The following is a 17,304-nucleotide window of genomic DNA, read 5'->3' on the forward strand; positions in this document are numbered from 1 at the left end:
GTCATACTTTTCTTTATAAGTAAAAATTAACAGCATGTACATTCAAGAGAAATATTTCAGTTATATCAAATTTATGTCAATTTCACAAAGCCTTCAAAGGTCCAGTAGTACAAATATAGAATTTATGCTTTATATGAGATGATCAGATAAAATATGTGAATTCCTGCAAATCTCATTTGTGTGTGTGTGTGTGTGTGTGTGTGTGTGTGTGTGTGTGTGGTGTGTGTGTGCGCGTGTGTGTGTGTGCGCGCGTGTGTGTGTGTGTGTGTGTGTGTGTGTGTGTGTGTGTGTGTGTGTGTGTTTGCGCTTGCATTCGTTCATCTATGGTGTGTGTTTGTCGGAGTACTGTCAGTTCTGCTAGACTTGTCACAGCCGCGTCTCCCTGTCTGTGCTGTTGTCTGCTGTTCGTTGTGACTGGTCAGAATTAGAGATCAACTCTTCCTTCCTGAGTGCCTCCAGCTCTGTTCCGCCATTTGCCAGGGCTCCGTGGATGGCGTTTCTTTCCTCCTCCTTCAGCTGTCTGCTGAGCAAAATGAATCCCGGGATGCAAATAACAAACGAGATAGTCCGCAGGCTCAGAGTCAAACCCAGGTATGCTATCCTGAGAAGCAAGGATGTAAAAAAATATTAATAGATTTGATAAAGAAAGCCCTGAACACCAAAAATACTTTTTCAGTCTACATCAGACGTATAAAGGAATATCTTATCTTACAAGACAAGAGGAGGAAAAAACTCATAGACAGACTGAAGAGTAATTGATGCTGTAATGACTTCTGCAATTAGAAGATCACTAAACAAGTTACTGAATCATGAGAAAGGGCAGAAGATAATGATTGGTTGCTTTGCCAGCATACTCTTATCGTATTTTAGCAATACTTACAAAATTAAATTTATTAATTTCTCTATTTATTGGTTTATTTATCAGTTTCTACAGACAAAACATGACCTAGAAGGTTAAATATCCAAATATAACTACACAATCTAGCCAAAAGAAATCCTGACGCTGTAACACAAATTTAAAAGATGCATGCACAACTTGGTACAGCAACACGGACGGCACAAAGAAGTCGTATGCTATATGAAGCTCTAACGAAGTAGACACTTCATGAGGACTTAAACTCTTTAGTTAAATGTATGTAAATCACTACAATGTTAGGTCAAATAGCTAAAGTACCAATAGATGAACGAGATCTGAAAATCTTTCAACACTTAACAAAGCTCCAAAAGATGCATCTCAGTGTCTAAATTGCACACTGGTTTAAAAAAAAAAAAAAGTACATGTCAAAAGCGACATCTTGCACACACAAACAAACTGCATCACCAAATGGGAATACTGGTTACTGAGCTCTACCTGTATGCAGTGGTGTTGTAGATTCTGCAGGCTCCTATGCCTCCACACCTCTTGTGGCCCCATTTTAGACATGTGGTGTCAATGATTGCTCCAAAGTAGATGGGTGCTGGGATCCCTGCTGTAGAATCACAAACATATTTCCTAAATCACATCAGAGCAGAGCTGAAACACACAGTCCTACTTCTAAGTAGCAGGCATAAACCACTGAAATATTGGCAAACACAAGCACTTCGGAGTTTATCTGGAAGTTCCAAGTTACAGAGGCTTGGAAATTTGGAAGAAACATAACAAAGACATCCAATAAAAGCTGGCTTTAGAAGGATACTAACCAAGTGTACGTGTTGCTAGAGCATGGAAACCCAAGGCCAAAGATTTCAGCTGTGGTTTAATGCACCTGCAGGAGGAACATTCAGAGACAATTTTTATGATATTCAACAGAAACTGCTTAGAAAATGTCAGCGATGTGTACAGCAACAAACAAGACTCCTTTCTAAGTAAAAAGTGGGTCTTAAGAAACCTTAGTGTTGCGAAGTACAGTCAAACTAATGTAAGTTCCAGGACATAAAAAAGGGAACTTTGAGAGTGTTTTATGTGGAAAATGATCAATGTAAAAAACAGCAAAAACAAGACATTTTATGAAGGGTTCTTAAGGCATATACTAAAGCTTAATATACCCTATGACCTCTTTCTGGTCTCATCAGACTTTACATTAATCTCTGAAAATCGATTGAGTCTTAAAAAAAAGACCATAAAGACATTACAAGGGACAGCACAATAAAGACACAGAAACTCACAGCATGTAAACTAATTTCATGAGGCTGGTGCATTCCAACTGGATCAGCTGACATGGCTTTAGGAGATCTTGTATGTGTGTTTGTGTTATGCGTAAGTGACTCTGTGTGTGTGTGTGTGTGTGTGTGTGTGTGTGTGTGTGTGTGTGTTTGTGTCATGTGGAGCACTTTCATTAATGCTCTCTCAATAAAGCCTATTTATTTGAATATATATTATATGTATATATATATAGGAAGGACAAAAATAATACAGATTGCTAACTTGAATCTTTTGGTCTCTCTGTTAGGTGGAGTGTCAACCACCAGATGGCGCTGTGGTGCAGAATAATCTAAAGTGAGTTCATAATAAATGACTTAGGGAATCTGTGTATACATTTTATTGCATTAACCTTAAAGTTGTTTTATTTCTTAGCATATATATATTATGTCTGTTTTTGCAAATATTTTCTAAAACACATAGCATGTGTATATGACAATGTTGTGCAGCAGTTGCAATGAAAAACTCCAATATGCATGTTCTCTACTTATGCAACTGTCAGAAAAACAATGAATCCAAGGGGACTTTAAATGCATTTGCAGCTTCAGCCAGCAAGGTTAAATCTCTCATTTGCTAATTCAGGTAATTTGCTGCTTCAAACTATGAATAATAGATAGACTGTTTTTACTCATATTACTGCTCCATTTGACAAATTTCCTGTAAAGAAATCAATGTAACTGAACAGTAACAATATTAAATTATTTAATTAGAACCACATTAGGTCTCTGACCAGATACACAATTTCCCTCCATCATATATCTGGTGATTATCAATTTCTCAGTTTTCTAGATTTAGCACTCACTAATGCATACAACGCAACATATATACTGCATACAAATGTGTGAGAAAAGCACTGATTGCCATGACCCATTTCCTTCTGTATCAAAGGGGCCAGTAATTATAGTGCATTAAAGAAGGATCTGTTCAGTGTTTTCCACCCAGACCATCATTTCTTGTTTTCTTGTTGTTTACAATGTGTCATCACTGATTACATTTTGAAGAAATGTAGCATCGTAGCATTCTGCGGCTGCCTCAGCGTCATGAATTATGACTCTGAAAGTCTTCATCTAGTTTTGCACAGGATATGTGTAGAATACCTGCTGCTAACCCTAATGAACTGTGGGTGTTTGTTTAAGTCAACAGGCTGTGCTTTGTTGAACTGATGCCTATTATCGCACCTAAGATTAGTGGCGCACTCGGCAGCTTATCATAGTGCTCAATTACTGTTAGGAAATATCAATAAGTCAGCAAGACAAAGGTAGCTTTTTCCACTTTGTAACTTAACAGTCTCTCTGACCTCATTTGTGAGCAAAAGGTCACAAATTGGTCCTCATGGATTTAAGTAAAATCATATGATAGGAAACAGACATTTTTAAACTGTTTGTAAGACAGAGCCTCTGTTTATGTGACACACAGACACAAACACACTGTAAACAACAGTAAGTAAGCCCGCTATGACAATTTCATCTCCCTGTAGGGATGAATAAAGTCATCTATCTATCCATCCATCCATCTATCTATAATAAACATTGTAAACACTGTTACAAATTTGGGTCATATTATGTTGAATGTCATTTAATAAATATGGTGGTTATAAAAGAGCTCCAAAAGGTCCATCTATGTCCAAATTAAATTTGCATCAGTAGAAACAAATGTAAACTTTTTTTTAATATATCAATGGGAAGATTCTGGAAAAAAAAGTCATAATGTTGTATGCAAAACATGAAATAATGGAGATATGACCCTTTTTGCTGTGTTTACAATGGTAATCAAGTTACTTCAAAGTCATTTTTCATGATATTTTGGCTTATATCTGACCTGATGAGAATCATGTAGCCTGGTGTTCCACCGAGGGAGATGATAAAGGAAGTGATGACAGAGAGACCCAGGAAGTACGGGAACATCCTGTCACAGTCGTCCTTGTTAGGACATTGACCTGTACTGGCCGTAAAGTTACCGGCCACACCGACACAGCTACAGTTAGAGAAGACCTGGAGAGACATGCATAACCTCACATATGTAACCACGAATAGCAGGACACAGACACACATAAACACACTGATACATTCTGTATAATGTGTATAGAAACAAGCACTTGTATGAAAATGAAAATCAATGTGGGCAGTGAGAGTTTTAACTGAAATTGTTGAATGTCTTCACTCTCTTTCAGTTCAAACATTATTCAAGGTGAAAAAAAAATCAGATTGTCATAATTTTACCCTCTTTTAGGTAGGAAAAAAAACACCAACAACACTTATTTCCACCATTCGTAGCATAAACGGAATTTTAAGTAAAGGCTTTGATTTCCTCTATACTATACTATCTCTCTACTAGATCTGCATCATTGCCTTATGCATTCAGGTTCAAAAACATTATTAACAATTATTTTTTAATAATTAGTAACAATACTGTCCTGAGTCAAAGCCTTTTTTGTTCATGCTAATGAGATTCCAGAGATGACAGATTGTTAATTTAGACTGGAAATATCACACTGGGGAATAATTAAATGCACAAGAATAAACAGCAGTGTGATACATCTTTAAAAAAAATCTCAACAATACACTCCTTAAGGATAAAATCCAGCTTTAGGGATGTATCAGTTTTGTGAAGCAGCCAGAGCCTGCACACTATTAAGGTGTTTACCATTGTAAATTATTTTTCAACTTTTTAAAAAAAAAATAGTTTGAGTACCTTGACAACTTACTGTGTTTTTCCCTGAGCCAGCAGAGCCGCTGCAGCCAGCAAGGCAGGGAGAAACATACGTGATGCCATTCTCTCCACAGACTGGGTCCCAGTCACTTGCAGAACATGAGCAGTCCGAGTTGCAGGCAGTGAACACAGGGTGTTTATCATAAGATATCCCTTCCACACTGGAAGGAACAGAGCAAGAAGAAGTACGAATGAAAGAAAAATATTGGGTTGTGACAGGAAAACAATTAGTTAAAAATACTATTATAGACCAAAGACCAAAATACTATTGTAAACCGCAGTACACATTACATTACCATCAGACATTGTTACACACATTTGGAGGGAAACAAAAGGAAAGCAGACTTTTTGGCTGTTATTTTACCTCAGAGTCAAACAATTCAGTGTTGTTGTGACAGAATGAATAAAGAAATTAATGCAAGTCTTAATTTTACATTAGCGTAGCTTCGTCTCCTAATTGACTCAACAATCTCAATAAATGATGTAGAATAACTCAATATTATAATCATTATTTAGCATTTTCTGTGGTTAGTGCAGGGTTGGGGGTGAGGAGGCATGGAGGGTTCTGCCCACCTCTAATTGGCTGCTATGAAAAAGTGAGCTGATAGCTGCTCACTCATTTATGAAAGTAAAAACAGACTTAATAAGCATTGGAAAATGTTATTTACCACTCACAGTGTTGTGGTTAAGTAGTGTGTGCCAGCTTCAGCATATTCACTGTAGGTTAATTAGCACACTTTTGGCAGCTTTTACTGATTTGTCAGCAGTGTCACTTCAGCTAAGTCTGATGCTAAACCTCAGTTTTAACACACAGCTGTGCTTTTGGGCACACACAAGGGGATGACTTTTTTGTTGGTGGTGTGATGTTGTTCCTGGCTGGGTGATTGTGCTTGGTGCATTTGATCATCTACGGGTGGCCTACTGTGTAAAACAGCGGTCTGCATGTTCCTGCTTGTTTTCTTGGCTGTTCTCATGCTGTTCTTTTATGTATGCACACCCATGGAAACAAAATGATTATCAATTTGGTGCCAATTCTGCCTAGATACCAATCACTCTTAGTTTTAACTAAACTGTCACATTAATCATGAATGATCATCAATATACTAACCTTGGTGCAGCTATGATATTATGTTCCTAACCAACGTCTTAATTTAAAAAGGAGCTTATTTAGGTATTTGAACAGTAACCCAGACATACTGTGTGATTATTTGTGACTCACCTGTTGTAAGAAAGCGTCACCCCGGCTACCTTGGCATTCTCACAGCTCATGGCAAAGAAGAACAGCGACAGGATATAACCAATCAGGGATGTGCCAAAGGCAAACTTGGCTGCTCCCATGAGGTTCAGCTTCAGTCTTTTCATCAGCAGACCACCAGAAAACATCCCCAGCGCTACAGCCGGGATATTGATCACACCTGAGATGAATGTAAACAGCAAAACACTGGATCACTATTATATGAAATTACATGTTGCATTAAAGGCTAAATTTGGATTTCAAGAAAGACGGACAATATGAATTAATACTGTATTAAAGCTCGGCTTAATACCACATGCAAGTTAACTTGTGAGACTCTTTCAGAGGAAGACATTTCATTAAACATCAATGTGAAGGCATAGTCTTTTATCTATACCCATGTCATTAGCACTGGTCACTAATATTGCATTCTCTTTCATATGCAGCCAGTCTGGTCAAGGCAGACTTCTCCCTTGATGAGACCACATGTACGTAGACACTTTCATCTTATGTTATCAACTTCATTAGAAATTTCATTTAATATGCAAAGCACTCTTATATTCACAAAGCCCCAGTCTCTGCAGCTGTGTTAATCAGCTAAAGTAGAGCATAACCAATCCAGTTCTCCTTTCTTTAACAAAATCCTCTTCCCAAAAGACTTTCTCTGCATCATACAGTAATGTAAAATACCATAAATTAGCTGGAAACAAAATGCTGACCAGTGGACACATTAGAGATGATTTTTTTTTTTTTTTCTAACTCAGATCAAAAGCGAACATTATTTTGGAATAATAAGCACGTTAAATGGGTTATCTTAACAGCACAAAACTCTTTCCTGGGTCTGTCATGTGCAGATTTTCCCAGTTGTAATAGACAAATAATTCATGTGACACAGTGAAATACTCATAGCAAATGTACCATACCCATAAGGAAATTGGCCTTTGATGCAGACTGCCTGAAGTGCTGTTCAATATACTTTGGCTTGTACGTGACCATGCCAATAAGAGAGTTCAACTGGATGATTGTCACACACAGGTAGATCAAATATACAGGGTGCCCCAACAGAGTTCGCAGGGTTGGAATAAAGTCTGCGAAGAGAAAACAAATCTAACTAAAAAGACACATCTGTGACACATCCAGAAATGTTAAATATCAAAACAGTTCAATATAAGAGTGATAGCTGACTGTAACATAATCTCTAATTACTGTTATGATATGACATTTCCCTTTCTGACATGTGACAAAATTAAAGCTACTAAGTGTAGAATTTGAAAAAGACATTCACCCAGTTAGAGTACATAGTGGCTTTAAATGCTCAGAAAGTATATTTTCTAAATCAGCAACTTTCCATCAGTAATAGTGATGTATATAGTGATATAGTAATAATCATGAACACATTTTCAGCCAAACTTTCTGCTTTTGTCCGTGTAGTTGTAAAGTGGGCGGGGCTTATGTGGAGACATCAATTCGGTTGAGCAACATTTGAATCAAGATATGATCAAAACACATCCAAAAGTCCTGATAAAGCAGATCAGCTGAGTTTTTGATTGTTAAACTCTTAATAAATAATAATTAATAATGTTTTTCCAAACTTTAACTTTGATTGTTGCTTATTTATTCATTAATATTTGATATAATAGAGAAAAAATGGAGTGGCTATTGTTGCTTATGTTATCCAACTTAAGTAATATCGTTGACTAACGGACATAACTGAGTCAGTTCACTGGCTTTATGATTCTAATGTGTTTAGTTATAGTGGCTTAGCAGTTTAGATAAACACTAAGCGGTAGTTTCACAGTAGTTGAAGAATGTAGAAAAATTACGCATTTCAGGGAAAAATTAATGCAGTATGAGTTGCTTTTGACTTCCAGAGAGTATAGTTTTCCAGCTCTAACAAGTCTGAAAATCATATATCCGAACCTCTACATCCAACCTTACCTTTGGCCATTTCTAGGAAACTAGCATGTTCATCCGCTGGGTACTTGTGCTTCCCGAAAGGAGAGTCTTTAATGAAACTTGTCTGCTCTGGCTTTTCTGGGCCTCGGGACCCTGACATGGGCAGGGAGCGGGGCAGAAACCAGAATGGGATTGCAGAAAGCAGGGTGATGACCCCAGCTATGAGGTAGCCCAGCCACCAGGCCCCAACCCAGCGGGCATCTGATGGAGTGATTGTGATGGTTTCTGTGTTGGGGGTATAGAGGGTAAAAGTTAACCAGTATTCATGTAAGTAAAAATGAAAAAGGGGGCACACATACCTGTCCTCTGGTTTAACACAGATCTTATATGGTTTAGTGGGACAACTTTTTGTTTTATAACAATTAGATATACAGTTCAACAGGTTTTCTCCACTCTCTCTCTCTCTCTCCACTGTAACTTGATAACCAAATAAAATAATGCAAAGATAAAGCACTGAGTAAATGTTTATAAAACGAAGTCTGACAGTATTGAATCAATTCTGACCTTTGTCAGGTCATGGAGACTAAAAGGTAAGTACTCATCTGTTTCACCTCAGCCTTATTTCCAATCATTATTTATAGATTTGTCAATCACTCATATATAAATAAAGCAGGGTGTAGGTGTATAGGTACTTTATATGTTTCTGATCCTTATCCATAAGGCAATACCATCAAGGAGGCATCTGCAGCATGACAATTATTCCAAAAATACAGCCAGAGCCATAACTACTTTCAGCAAACTATTTTCAGCGAATAGAAGAGCAAAGAATCCTGCAACAGATAGCAAAACCCCCAAAGCACCCTGATCTCAACATCATTGAGTCAGTCTGGGATTACATGAAGAGACAGAAGTAACTGGGATGCTTAAATCTACAGAAGTACTGAGGCAACTTCTCCAAAATGCTGGGAATAACCTACCTGCTAAATACCAAAACTGTGTTAAAGTGTACCAAGGAAAAGGCACACATGCTCACATTAAATATTGCTTTGCTTTAGGGTTCTTCATCTTAGTGAATCTTAAATAAAGCTGATTGATAAATAAAAAATATTCATGAAATTGTTTTTAAAAGCATCCTCACTTTACTAAAACTTTTGCACAGTACTGTATATATTGGGAAAAGGAAACACACTGAAGTTCTTTTTTTATCCAACAGAGATTTAGTGCAGGAGAAGCACATCTGTGTTCCTTTGTTTTTCAATAAGTCAGTTCACCCTCACTTGGATTTCTCTCCAATTTCTCTTTTCACTGTTTTGTTGCCAGTTACTTTCATTTCCATCCCCTGTTTTTTGTCTGTTTGTCTCTGTGTCATTCCTTTCATTATCTGTCTTTTGTTTTCTGTTTGTTCTCCTTCTCCCTCTGCAGCACTCTATTTGATTGTAATGTATCACAGGGCTTTATAATTGCTCTCCCTTGCCTGCCCTTATTCATTAGCTAATTGATGGTAATCCTGTACACCTGTTCTGACTTGTTAAGATGTGCATGTATTGTGTGTAATCTAATTGTTGTGGTATCTGATAACATCGTGCCTCAGTTAAGAACTATATATTTCTGTCCTGGTATCAGAATTTTTAGATTTCAGTTTCTGGGCTATAACACACTGTTGCTCATGGTTACAGCACTGGTTGCTTTACTGCTCCAACAGAGAAGAGTTGTATGAACATGAATTATTACATTATGGACGTATTATGAAGTTTAAATCTGAGCAGAATTGTCGAAACCACATGGTTTCTCCACATGAATTCTACTAATTTTACATTTGCACTTAATGTACTTAATAATGCACTTAATATTTGTGTTACCCCTTCAATTCATTTAGTATTTCCAGCAAGCAGCTTTGACACAACATGTAAATGTCAAGACAAAGACAAATGTGTCCTAATAATTGTTTTCCAAATCCCATCACAAGAGCACTTTGTGAGTCATGGATGAGGGTTTCATGACATCCAATGTGTCTCGATGGTCCGCAATTTTACATATAGATCTGGGCCAAGATTGCTTAGAAATGTAGTCAGGTATTGACTCACCCATTTTCACAAATCCAATGTCCACATATATTTTGGCACAAAGGGAGCCCAGTAGGTAGCCAAACACAGGGCCAACCACTGAAATGGTCTGCACACAGCCTAAAATAAGATAAACACATTCAAACACACTTACAACAGACACAGAGATTAGGATTACTCTGAATTTAGAACTGAGATACTGTTATACTGAGATACTCAATTATAGCATTCAGTATATTTGGGCCATAACATATAAATTAAGAGAAAACTCGTTGCTAGGGAACTTTTAGCACCATCTGGGAGAACTCCTAATGATAAGATAAAGGTTAACACAGAGACCCATTAAACCATATACATTACCTGTTGTTATGACTGTTAAAGCTGAGACCTTACCTGCAATATCTACTGAACAGTTCACAAAGGTAACGCACTGGTTTGACCATAGTAAAAATGAGTGTGTGAAACAATCTGACAGAGTGGTAACCCCTCTTTTAAAAAAATGTTAATACAGAGCCTTAATATCATCACTTATAGGTTACTTTTTACAGTGCATCTCTATAACTAAGTGATGTTTTTCTTACCAACATATAGCGCAGCATTCTCCTCACTAGCAAAATCATCTATATAAGAGATCCCAAGAGGCTGAACAGGCGTTTCTCCAATCCCCCGCAGGACATTTCCCAGGAGCACGTAGATCCACATGGACAGGTTGGAATCTCCCTCGCAACCTGGAGGAAAAGATGAGTTGTAACCAAACATACTTGTCTACATTAGTATGAGTCTGTGTTAATCTCTGTCAACGCACACGTCAACACACACCTTTAGCTGGCACCAGTTTACCATCTTTGATAAGGTCAGCTGATATGCCCACCGGGCACGGAGAGGGGTTCAGAGTTGAGTTCACTACCCACCGCACTGATGTTTCAAATTCATAGCTGTACACAAAACACAAATAGAACTGTTTTTTTTAAAAACACTAAGCAACAGAGATAAAAATCATAACTGTACTTAGATATAGGCTACAAAATGTTCATAAGTAACATGTCAGTGAGGGAAAGCCTGTTGGAAAAAGTGACCATCCTGACGCATCTTCAAAACTCACTGGAACAGCAAACTGCAAGTCATGGGCTGTTTGACGTTGTATAGGTTAAACTAAAAACAGCTTTATATTATGTAAAGTAAGTATATCATTGGTGTATCTCATCCCAATATACATAAGAGATAAAAATGGAAATAGGGTGAGTTTTCTGATTGTATTGGTACTAATCTTCTAGAACAATAGAAATAGAAAAACCACTGATAGGCATGCATCATATTTATTTGATGTTCATGTTGTTTCAATGAGTCCTCTGTTGGTTGGTGATGCAGTTTAATGACGAGTCTACTTCTTGTACATATGATTTGATTTATTGTTTGGAATTAGATGCACATGGGGAGATGGGAAAACAGCTTCACTACAAAATCTCTGTCTAAGTTCAAAGCTGTTTAGCCTGTTAGGCTGTTTAACAAAAAAAAGGGGGAAAAAAGCTGTCAAATCAACTGATGCAGGTTTGTGCAGCTTTTATTAATGTGTTGGAAACTCCCATATTCCATTAAAATGAAAATCCAAATAACAATGAGGACCTCTGGCTCTTGTAACTCACCGTCCAATGATGAAGTGTGGCAGCGCAATAATGAAGGTGCCAATGGACATCAGTACACAACCTACTGCAATGATCTTTGGCCTATGGAGCTTGGCGCCAAAGTGACTGACGAAAGCGATCACCAACAGGTTACCTGGCAGAATGAAGAAAAGGACAGAAGCATTAGGGACTTCATGCAGACTGCTCTGCTTGAGAAGGAAATTATGCCTTTTTTTTTTACTGTGTTTTCTTTTTTGACATTGTATGTTATTCAGATGTGACTCTGTGTGCTGGCCCCATATGTTCATACTATTATATTAAACTTTGATTGTTTTATCTTTTGACTTGTTTGTTATAGAAAAACAAGCTACACATGTATAATTGTAAGTGTTGTTGTATCTGTATTAAGATAATAATTTCATGTAGTTAAATAATTTAGATAAAAATGTTAAATAAGTAAAGTCATGGGTTAATTTCATAATTTGCTTTATAAGTTGAGTAAAGTAAAATTGGTGCTGTTGTGTTTCGGCCCGGAACCAATGTTTATTACTTGAGTGACGGCAGACTTAATTGATGCTGCACTGTGAAGCTAGACTGCTAAGCATGGCCTAAAGCGCGTCAAGAACCTCTCTTCATGACTAGCGGCTAACGAGTTCTCACGGCATAATGGCATAAATGCAGAAAGGCATAACAGCATTAAAGAAAAAGAAGAAACAAAATAAATGCCAGTAAGAACATAACCGTGTGTGTGTGTCGTGACGAGAGCTAAAGAGATCTGCACAACCATTACATGAAACAATTATGTACTGTATGTATATAATGGGTATTTACTGCATTTATATTGGCACATATGGAGAATATCATTATAATAGTATATCCAAACAATAATGTTCTGAAAACTGTGTTCTGTATGTTTACAATTTCAATTGCAGATAAGGTTGTTCTCTCACACCTGACACATTAGCTTCATGTTATCCAAAATATTTGTTATTTGTAACAGCAAATGCGTAAGATGGCATAAAAATTAAACAATAACAATAACTCTGCGTTGCTCTATTGTCACCTTGTAGCACATTTTGTCTACAACCAATGAATCCATTGTAAAGACGGTAGAAAAGTGGCCTAGAAAGATAATCTTATGCCGTGTTGCCTGACCTTTTTCTATTGAAAAGGTTCATTTGACGGGATGACGTCAAACCCTTCAACAATTCTTTGGCTGCTTTGTGTTTGTGTATGTGTGTATGTGAGGGGGGGTTAACCTTTTTAAGCAGTTACAAGAAATTCTTAGAAGTACTTATATTTAATAGTATTCTACAAATTACAGTGTTTTACGGCCAGAGCACAGTCAGCCACAAGTACACTGGGTGTACTTCAGGAGAAGTGAATTAGATTTTTGATCCTTTATAACAGAAAATCTTCTACTAGAAACTGATATACAGTATGTGTGATGATCATGATCAAATACAGCAATTAAGGCATGGAACATGCTAGGAATGATTTCATGTGCTGCACAGTATGTGCATGCATGCATATATAGCTTTGAGCCAATCATCTGAACTGATTTACAATTATCACCCTTCTATCTTCTTTCTTTATTTCCCTCTTCTCGTGATCTTCTTATCTCTTTTTGTCCTCCCCCTGCGCTGTTATCCTCTCTTGTTTCTTGCACTGCACTTTCCTCTTTTCTTTCATGCTGCCCTGCTCTGCCTCCATGTTGCCGCGGCAACGGTCCTATAGAAAAAGCTTGTTGCCTAGGCCACATGAGAGAAACAGCTTTCATAGGAGATGGAGAGATGGAGGGATGGAAGGAAAGAGATCTGGAGATGTCATCCTCACCTTTTCTGTCGGCATATACAATCTCACCTCTATAAGAGTATCAACAGGCTGCACACTTATTGAAGAAAAATGTTAATTATTCTTCACTATCAAACTGCCTACCTGACAGCAAAACAGCAGAAATAGAATGCCTGATAGTGGATAGCTACTTTTATCTTGTTTGAATCATGTCTCTTTGGATCTCCTCTCATTCTGCAAGCTATGTATGATTTATAACCTACAAGAGACACTTCAGTTGAATGGACTCGCTTTACATAACTGACCTAGAAACTAGGGAGGGAACAATCTAACCACTGGTTACTTAAAATATGTATTTGTTGCATGAATACAGTAGAGATTCAAGTCAGATCTACAAACTAGATGCATGTTCAATAATTTAAACGTTGACCCTATATCATATCATTAAAACTGGGTAAAGCTTACAGTACTACATACAGGACCAACTAGTGAAGCATCTATAAGTAATGATTAATCAAGTGAAACAACACCTATGTTCTTCCTCACACAACCATTTCAAAGTATATGTCCATGATTCTTGTGGCATTGTCGGGCCAGTTTCTTTCAGCAGTGTTCATTGGAAGGGATCAGTGTTTTACAGGTGCAGTGGACATGCAGACCTTTATGTTTTCAGTATGTCTTCTTTCAACTCCAATAAGGTGGTTTCTAAAATGTGTGAGAAGTTGATTTACAGTAAAAATCATGTAAAAAAGGATTTTTTGTCATATGAGAAATGTATGGATAAATGGAGACTATCACTTCTTTCCCAACTTTAGGTTGAGATATACACATTATAACGTGGTGTAACAGAGTGGCTCAGTGGTCACCTCATAACTCATTTAACTCTTTTCTCCAGATGTGATTCCTCCCACATCCCACAGACATATAGTTACATTAACTGTAAGTGCTAAATTAGCAGTATGTATACAGTATGTAGGAAGGAATGTGTCTTGCTGTGTGCTAGCTCTGTGTTAGAGTGGCACTTTTTCCAAAGTATTTCTCAGCTTTTAATAAAAGCATGCTTAGATAACTCAGTCATTCATGACCAAAACAAGAACAAACAAAGCAAAGATGAATGTTCAGATTTTTTTGTTGTTTTACAATTTATTCCACAAGACCCACACAGTGTGTTTAAAAGCCATTGGTTCATAAATCAGTTCTTGTATGGTTCCCAAAAATCATTCAGTTTCCAGCGGGCCTGGGATTGTTAGCGCCCTAAAAAACTGTTTCTAAATCACTAATATTTGGCATTTCTATGTTGCAATTTCTTGTTGTTTATCAATAAATGTATATACCAACTGTATCTGTGATATTTTATACATTTCTACACAAAGCTCATAAGTTTGTGTTGCACTTACACAACAAAATATGTTTAGTTTTGCCTGAAGGCTTCATCTGCTTTAAGCTGATTCACATGTCAGATAAAAGCTGGTAAATGCCAGCCGATTCCCATGTATATAACTGGCAAATACGATGAGATTAAATTAATACTACAGAGATGTTAATGCATGACAAAAGCTTACAAATTGTGGTCTGGCTGTCCACAGCAACAAGAAAGCTCACAGCCTGTTATGTCCCTGCTCAACACTGTGAATCACCACACACATACCCGCGCACACACACACAAGCACACACTCCTCTGTCCTCTTCTTGAAAGCCTGATGAATCCTTTATCTGCAACTTGAATACCTCTGTGACCCATTCATATTTCTGTCGCAAAGACAGAAAGAGAGAAGGGAGGGGTACCCATGACAGAGAAACTGCAAACAGAACAACAAAATAACAGCAGTGGCTGGCAGGCCTACTCACCTATCTCGAAGCTCCCGTCAATGACACCTATTAGGTAACTGGGGATGTCAAAGCGCCTCTCCAGCTGAGTTATTGTGCTCTTCATGTAGCTCCCCGACAGAGCTTTTGCAAAGTAGGCAAAGGACAAAGCCACCAAAAACATCTGGGAGAAGAGAGTGAGATGAGAAAAAGGAAATAGAAAGAAACAAAGACAGGGTTTTTTTTTTTACATTAATATGCACAAGAGCTGTACTCCACAAATGAGAAAATACAAGTGCCAGCAGTGCAGAATAATAGGGATCAGATGAGTGAAGGGGTGGATGAGGGAGGGAGAGAGATGAACACAAAGTTTAGATAGAATAGGGAGAAATGTAAACAGCAATTACAGAATGACTGGTTAGCATTTGAATAATGACAGCCAGATCTATGAGAGGATGAAATGACTGATAGAAAAGGTAAAGTATAATAAAATAAGGTAAAGAATAAGAAAATAGAAAAAAAAGTAAAAACTGTAAATACAAACTGTACAAACACACACTCACACACAGAAGGACTCTCAATGGATCACTTTTATATTTTGATTGTCTTAATTACTGCTAAAATGACACTGAAGAGCAATGAGCATGTACCTGTGAAAAGGTTTTGAGCATTTGACACTGAGCAAGAAAAGCAAGTTACACTCTAAATCAATATTCTGTGAGTTGTTTAGCTACAAACCTACACATTATTTCGATCCTTTCAAACCTAATAAAGTCTTTATGATGATGCTCTTGAACCTACATAACGAAATGACCAAATGTCGACTCATTTCAAATTGTACTAAGCAAATAAAAGTAGTAATCTGCTGATTCTATGGCTCGATCAGTGGTTCCCAACCTGTTGATTAGAACCCACAAATAATGGCATGGCATCACAAGATGCGATTTTGACAACTTCAGTATACCATGAACATCTACCTAAACACTGTAGCAAACTACTCTTTTCAGAACAAATTACAAGCATCCAAAGCACTAAAAAATGTTATGTTTTCTTTTTTTTTTTTTTTTTAAGTACCAACTTAGAGTTTAAAAAAATGCAAAAATAATATAAGTATAGACTGTGCACTGAGCATTGTGACAAGGCCAACCACAGCTGCATTGAGTCATTGAGATTTGCGGAATTAAGTAAGTTATGATCTTGCCTTGAGGAGGTGATGTTGTAAAGATACGAAGTACTTTGGATTTAAGAGTAAAATAAAATCGACCCCTCTGGAGTCTAAATACAATAAGGAAATAAATAGTCCTTACCGTTATGTTTACATTCAGGTTATATGCACTCTCAATGAAGAAACAGATGATTTGTGTCCAATATGCTAGTTACTGTGTGCAGTTTCCTGTGAAATATGTCCAAAATGAAAACTAATGTGTGCTCAGCAATGGTTGAATTGCTGAATCTTATCTGAAGCCACAAGTTTGCCTTGGAAGATTGACTTGCAATCTACAGAATGTTTTAATTTGTAAAAGTAAAATGACTATTTCAATATTTAAAGGCTACATTGTACAACACACATGATTGCAATGTGTTACTTTGGCCCGTACAGGTTTGTGTGTAGAGAGATCCACCACTCTACACATGGTCACATGAACTGCCTTTTTTCTTAACTCTGTCTCTTACATCATGCTTCTCTATTTCTCTGAATCCCTCTAATTGACTCAAAACATCCACTTTGAATCACTGCTTGCTTCACTCCACACATTTCTCAGAGCAGAGTTTAGACAGAAGAAGAAGAAGACCCTTGTGTTTTCTATAGACTAACTGTCTGTAATCTCTTTGTCTCCTTTGATGCTTGTAAACAAGTAATGGTTTGTGGCCTTGGTCATGGTTCTTGTGCTGCATCCTGCCCTCTTACTAAATATCCAGCACTGATGTGAGAAAAGCAGTGCACATGAGAATCACATTACACAAATAAACAGAAAAAATGGGCCATGGTCATGGATACAT

General features: G+C 37.3%; 1 protein-coding gene across 1 annotated transcript; it reads right to left on the reverse strand.

Annotated features, from left to right (window-relative positions):
• Nucleotides 1–366: 366 nt before the first annotated feature.
• LOC133980248 (solute carrier organic anion transporter family member 1C1-like) lies at nt 367–16,657 on the reverse strand. The gene is made up of 14 exons (XM_062418907.1): nt 16,640–16,657; nt 15,346–15,487; nt 11,725–11,857; nt 10,901–11,016; nt 10,663–10,809; nt 10,103–10,201; nt 8,061–8,303; nt 7,046–7,210; nt 6,108–6,303; nt 4,884–5,049; nt 3,998–4,170; nt 1,681–1,745; nt 1,352–1,469; nt 367–601 (listed from the first exon to the last, which is right to left on the reverse strand). Exons 2-14 carry the CDS (start codon nt 15,485–15,487, stop codon nt 367–369), a joined length of 1,998 nt encoding a protein of 665 aa, XP_062274891.1. The 5' UTR covers nt 16,640–16,657.
• Between the last annotated feature and the right edge of the window lie 647 nt (nt 16,658–17,304).

Source organism: Scomber scombrus, chromosome 5, assembly GCF_963691925.1.
Source record: "Scomber scombrus chromosome 5, fScoSco1.1, whole genome shotgun sequence".
Classification (NCBI taxonomy): Eukaryota; Metazoa; Chordata; class Actinopteri; order Scombriformes; family Scombridae; genus Scomber; species Scomber scombrus.

Coding starts and splice junctions, on each gene's coding strand:
- LOC133980248 (XM_062418907.1), bottom strand. CDS start 15,487: ATGTTTTTGGTGGCTTTGTCCTTTGCCTACTTTGCAAAAGCTCTGTCG. Junction 11,858..15,345: donor TGACGGGAGCTTCGAGATAG/GTGAGTAGGCCT, acceptor TCATTCTGCCAG/GTAACCTGTTGGTGATCGCT. Junction 11,017..11,724: donor CCACACTTCATCATTGGACG/GTGAGTTACAAG, acceptor TTTTGTGTACAG/CTATGAATTTGAAACATCAG.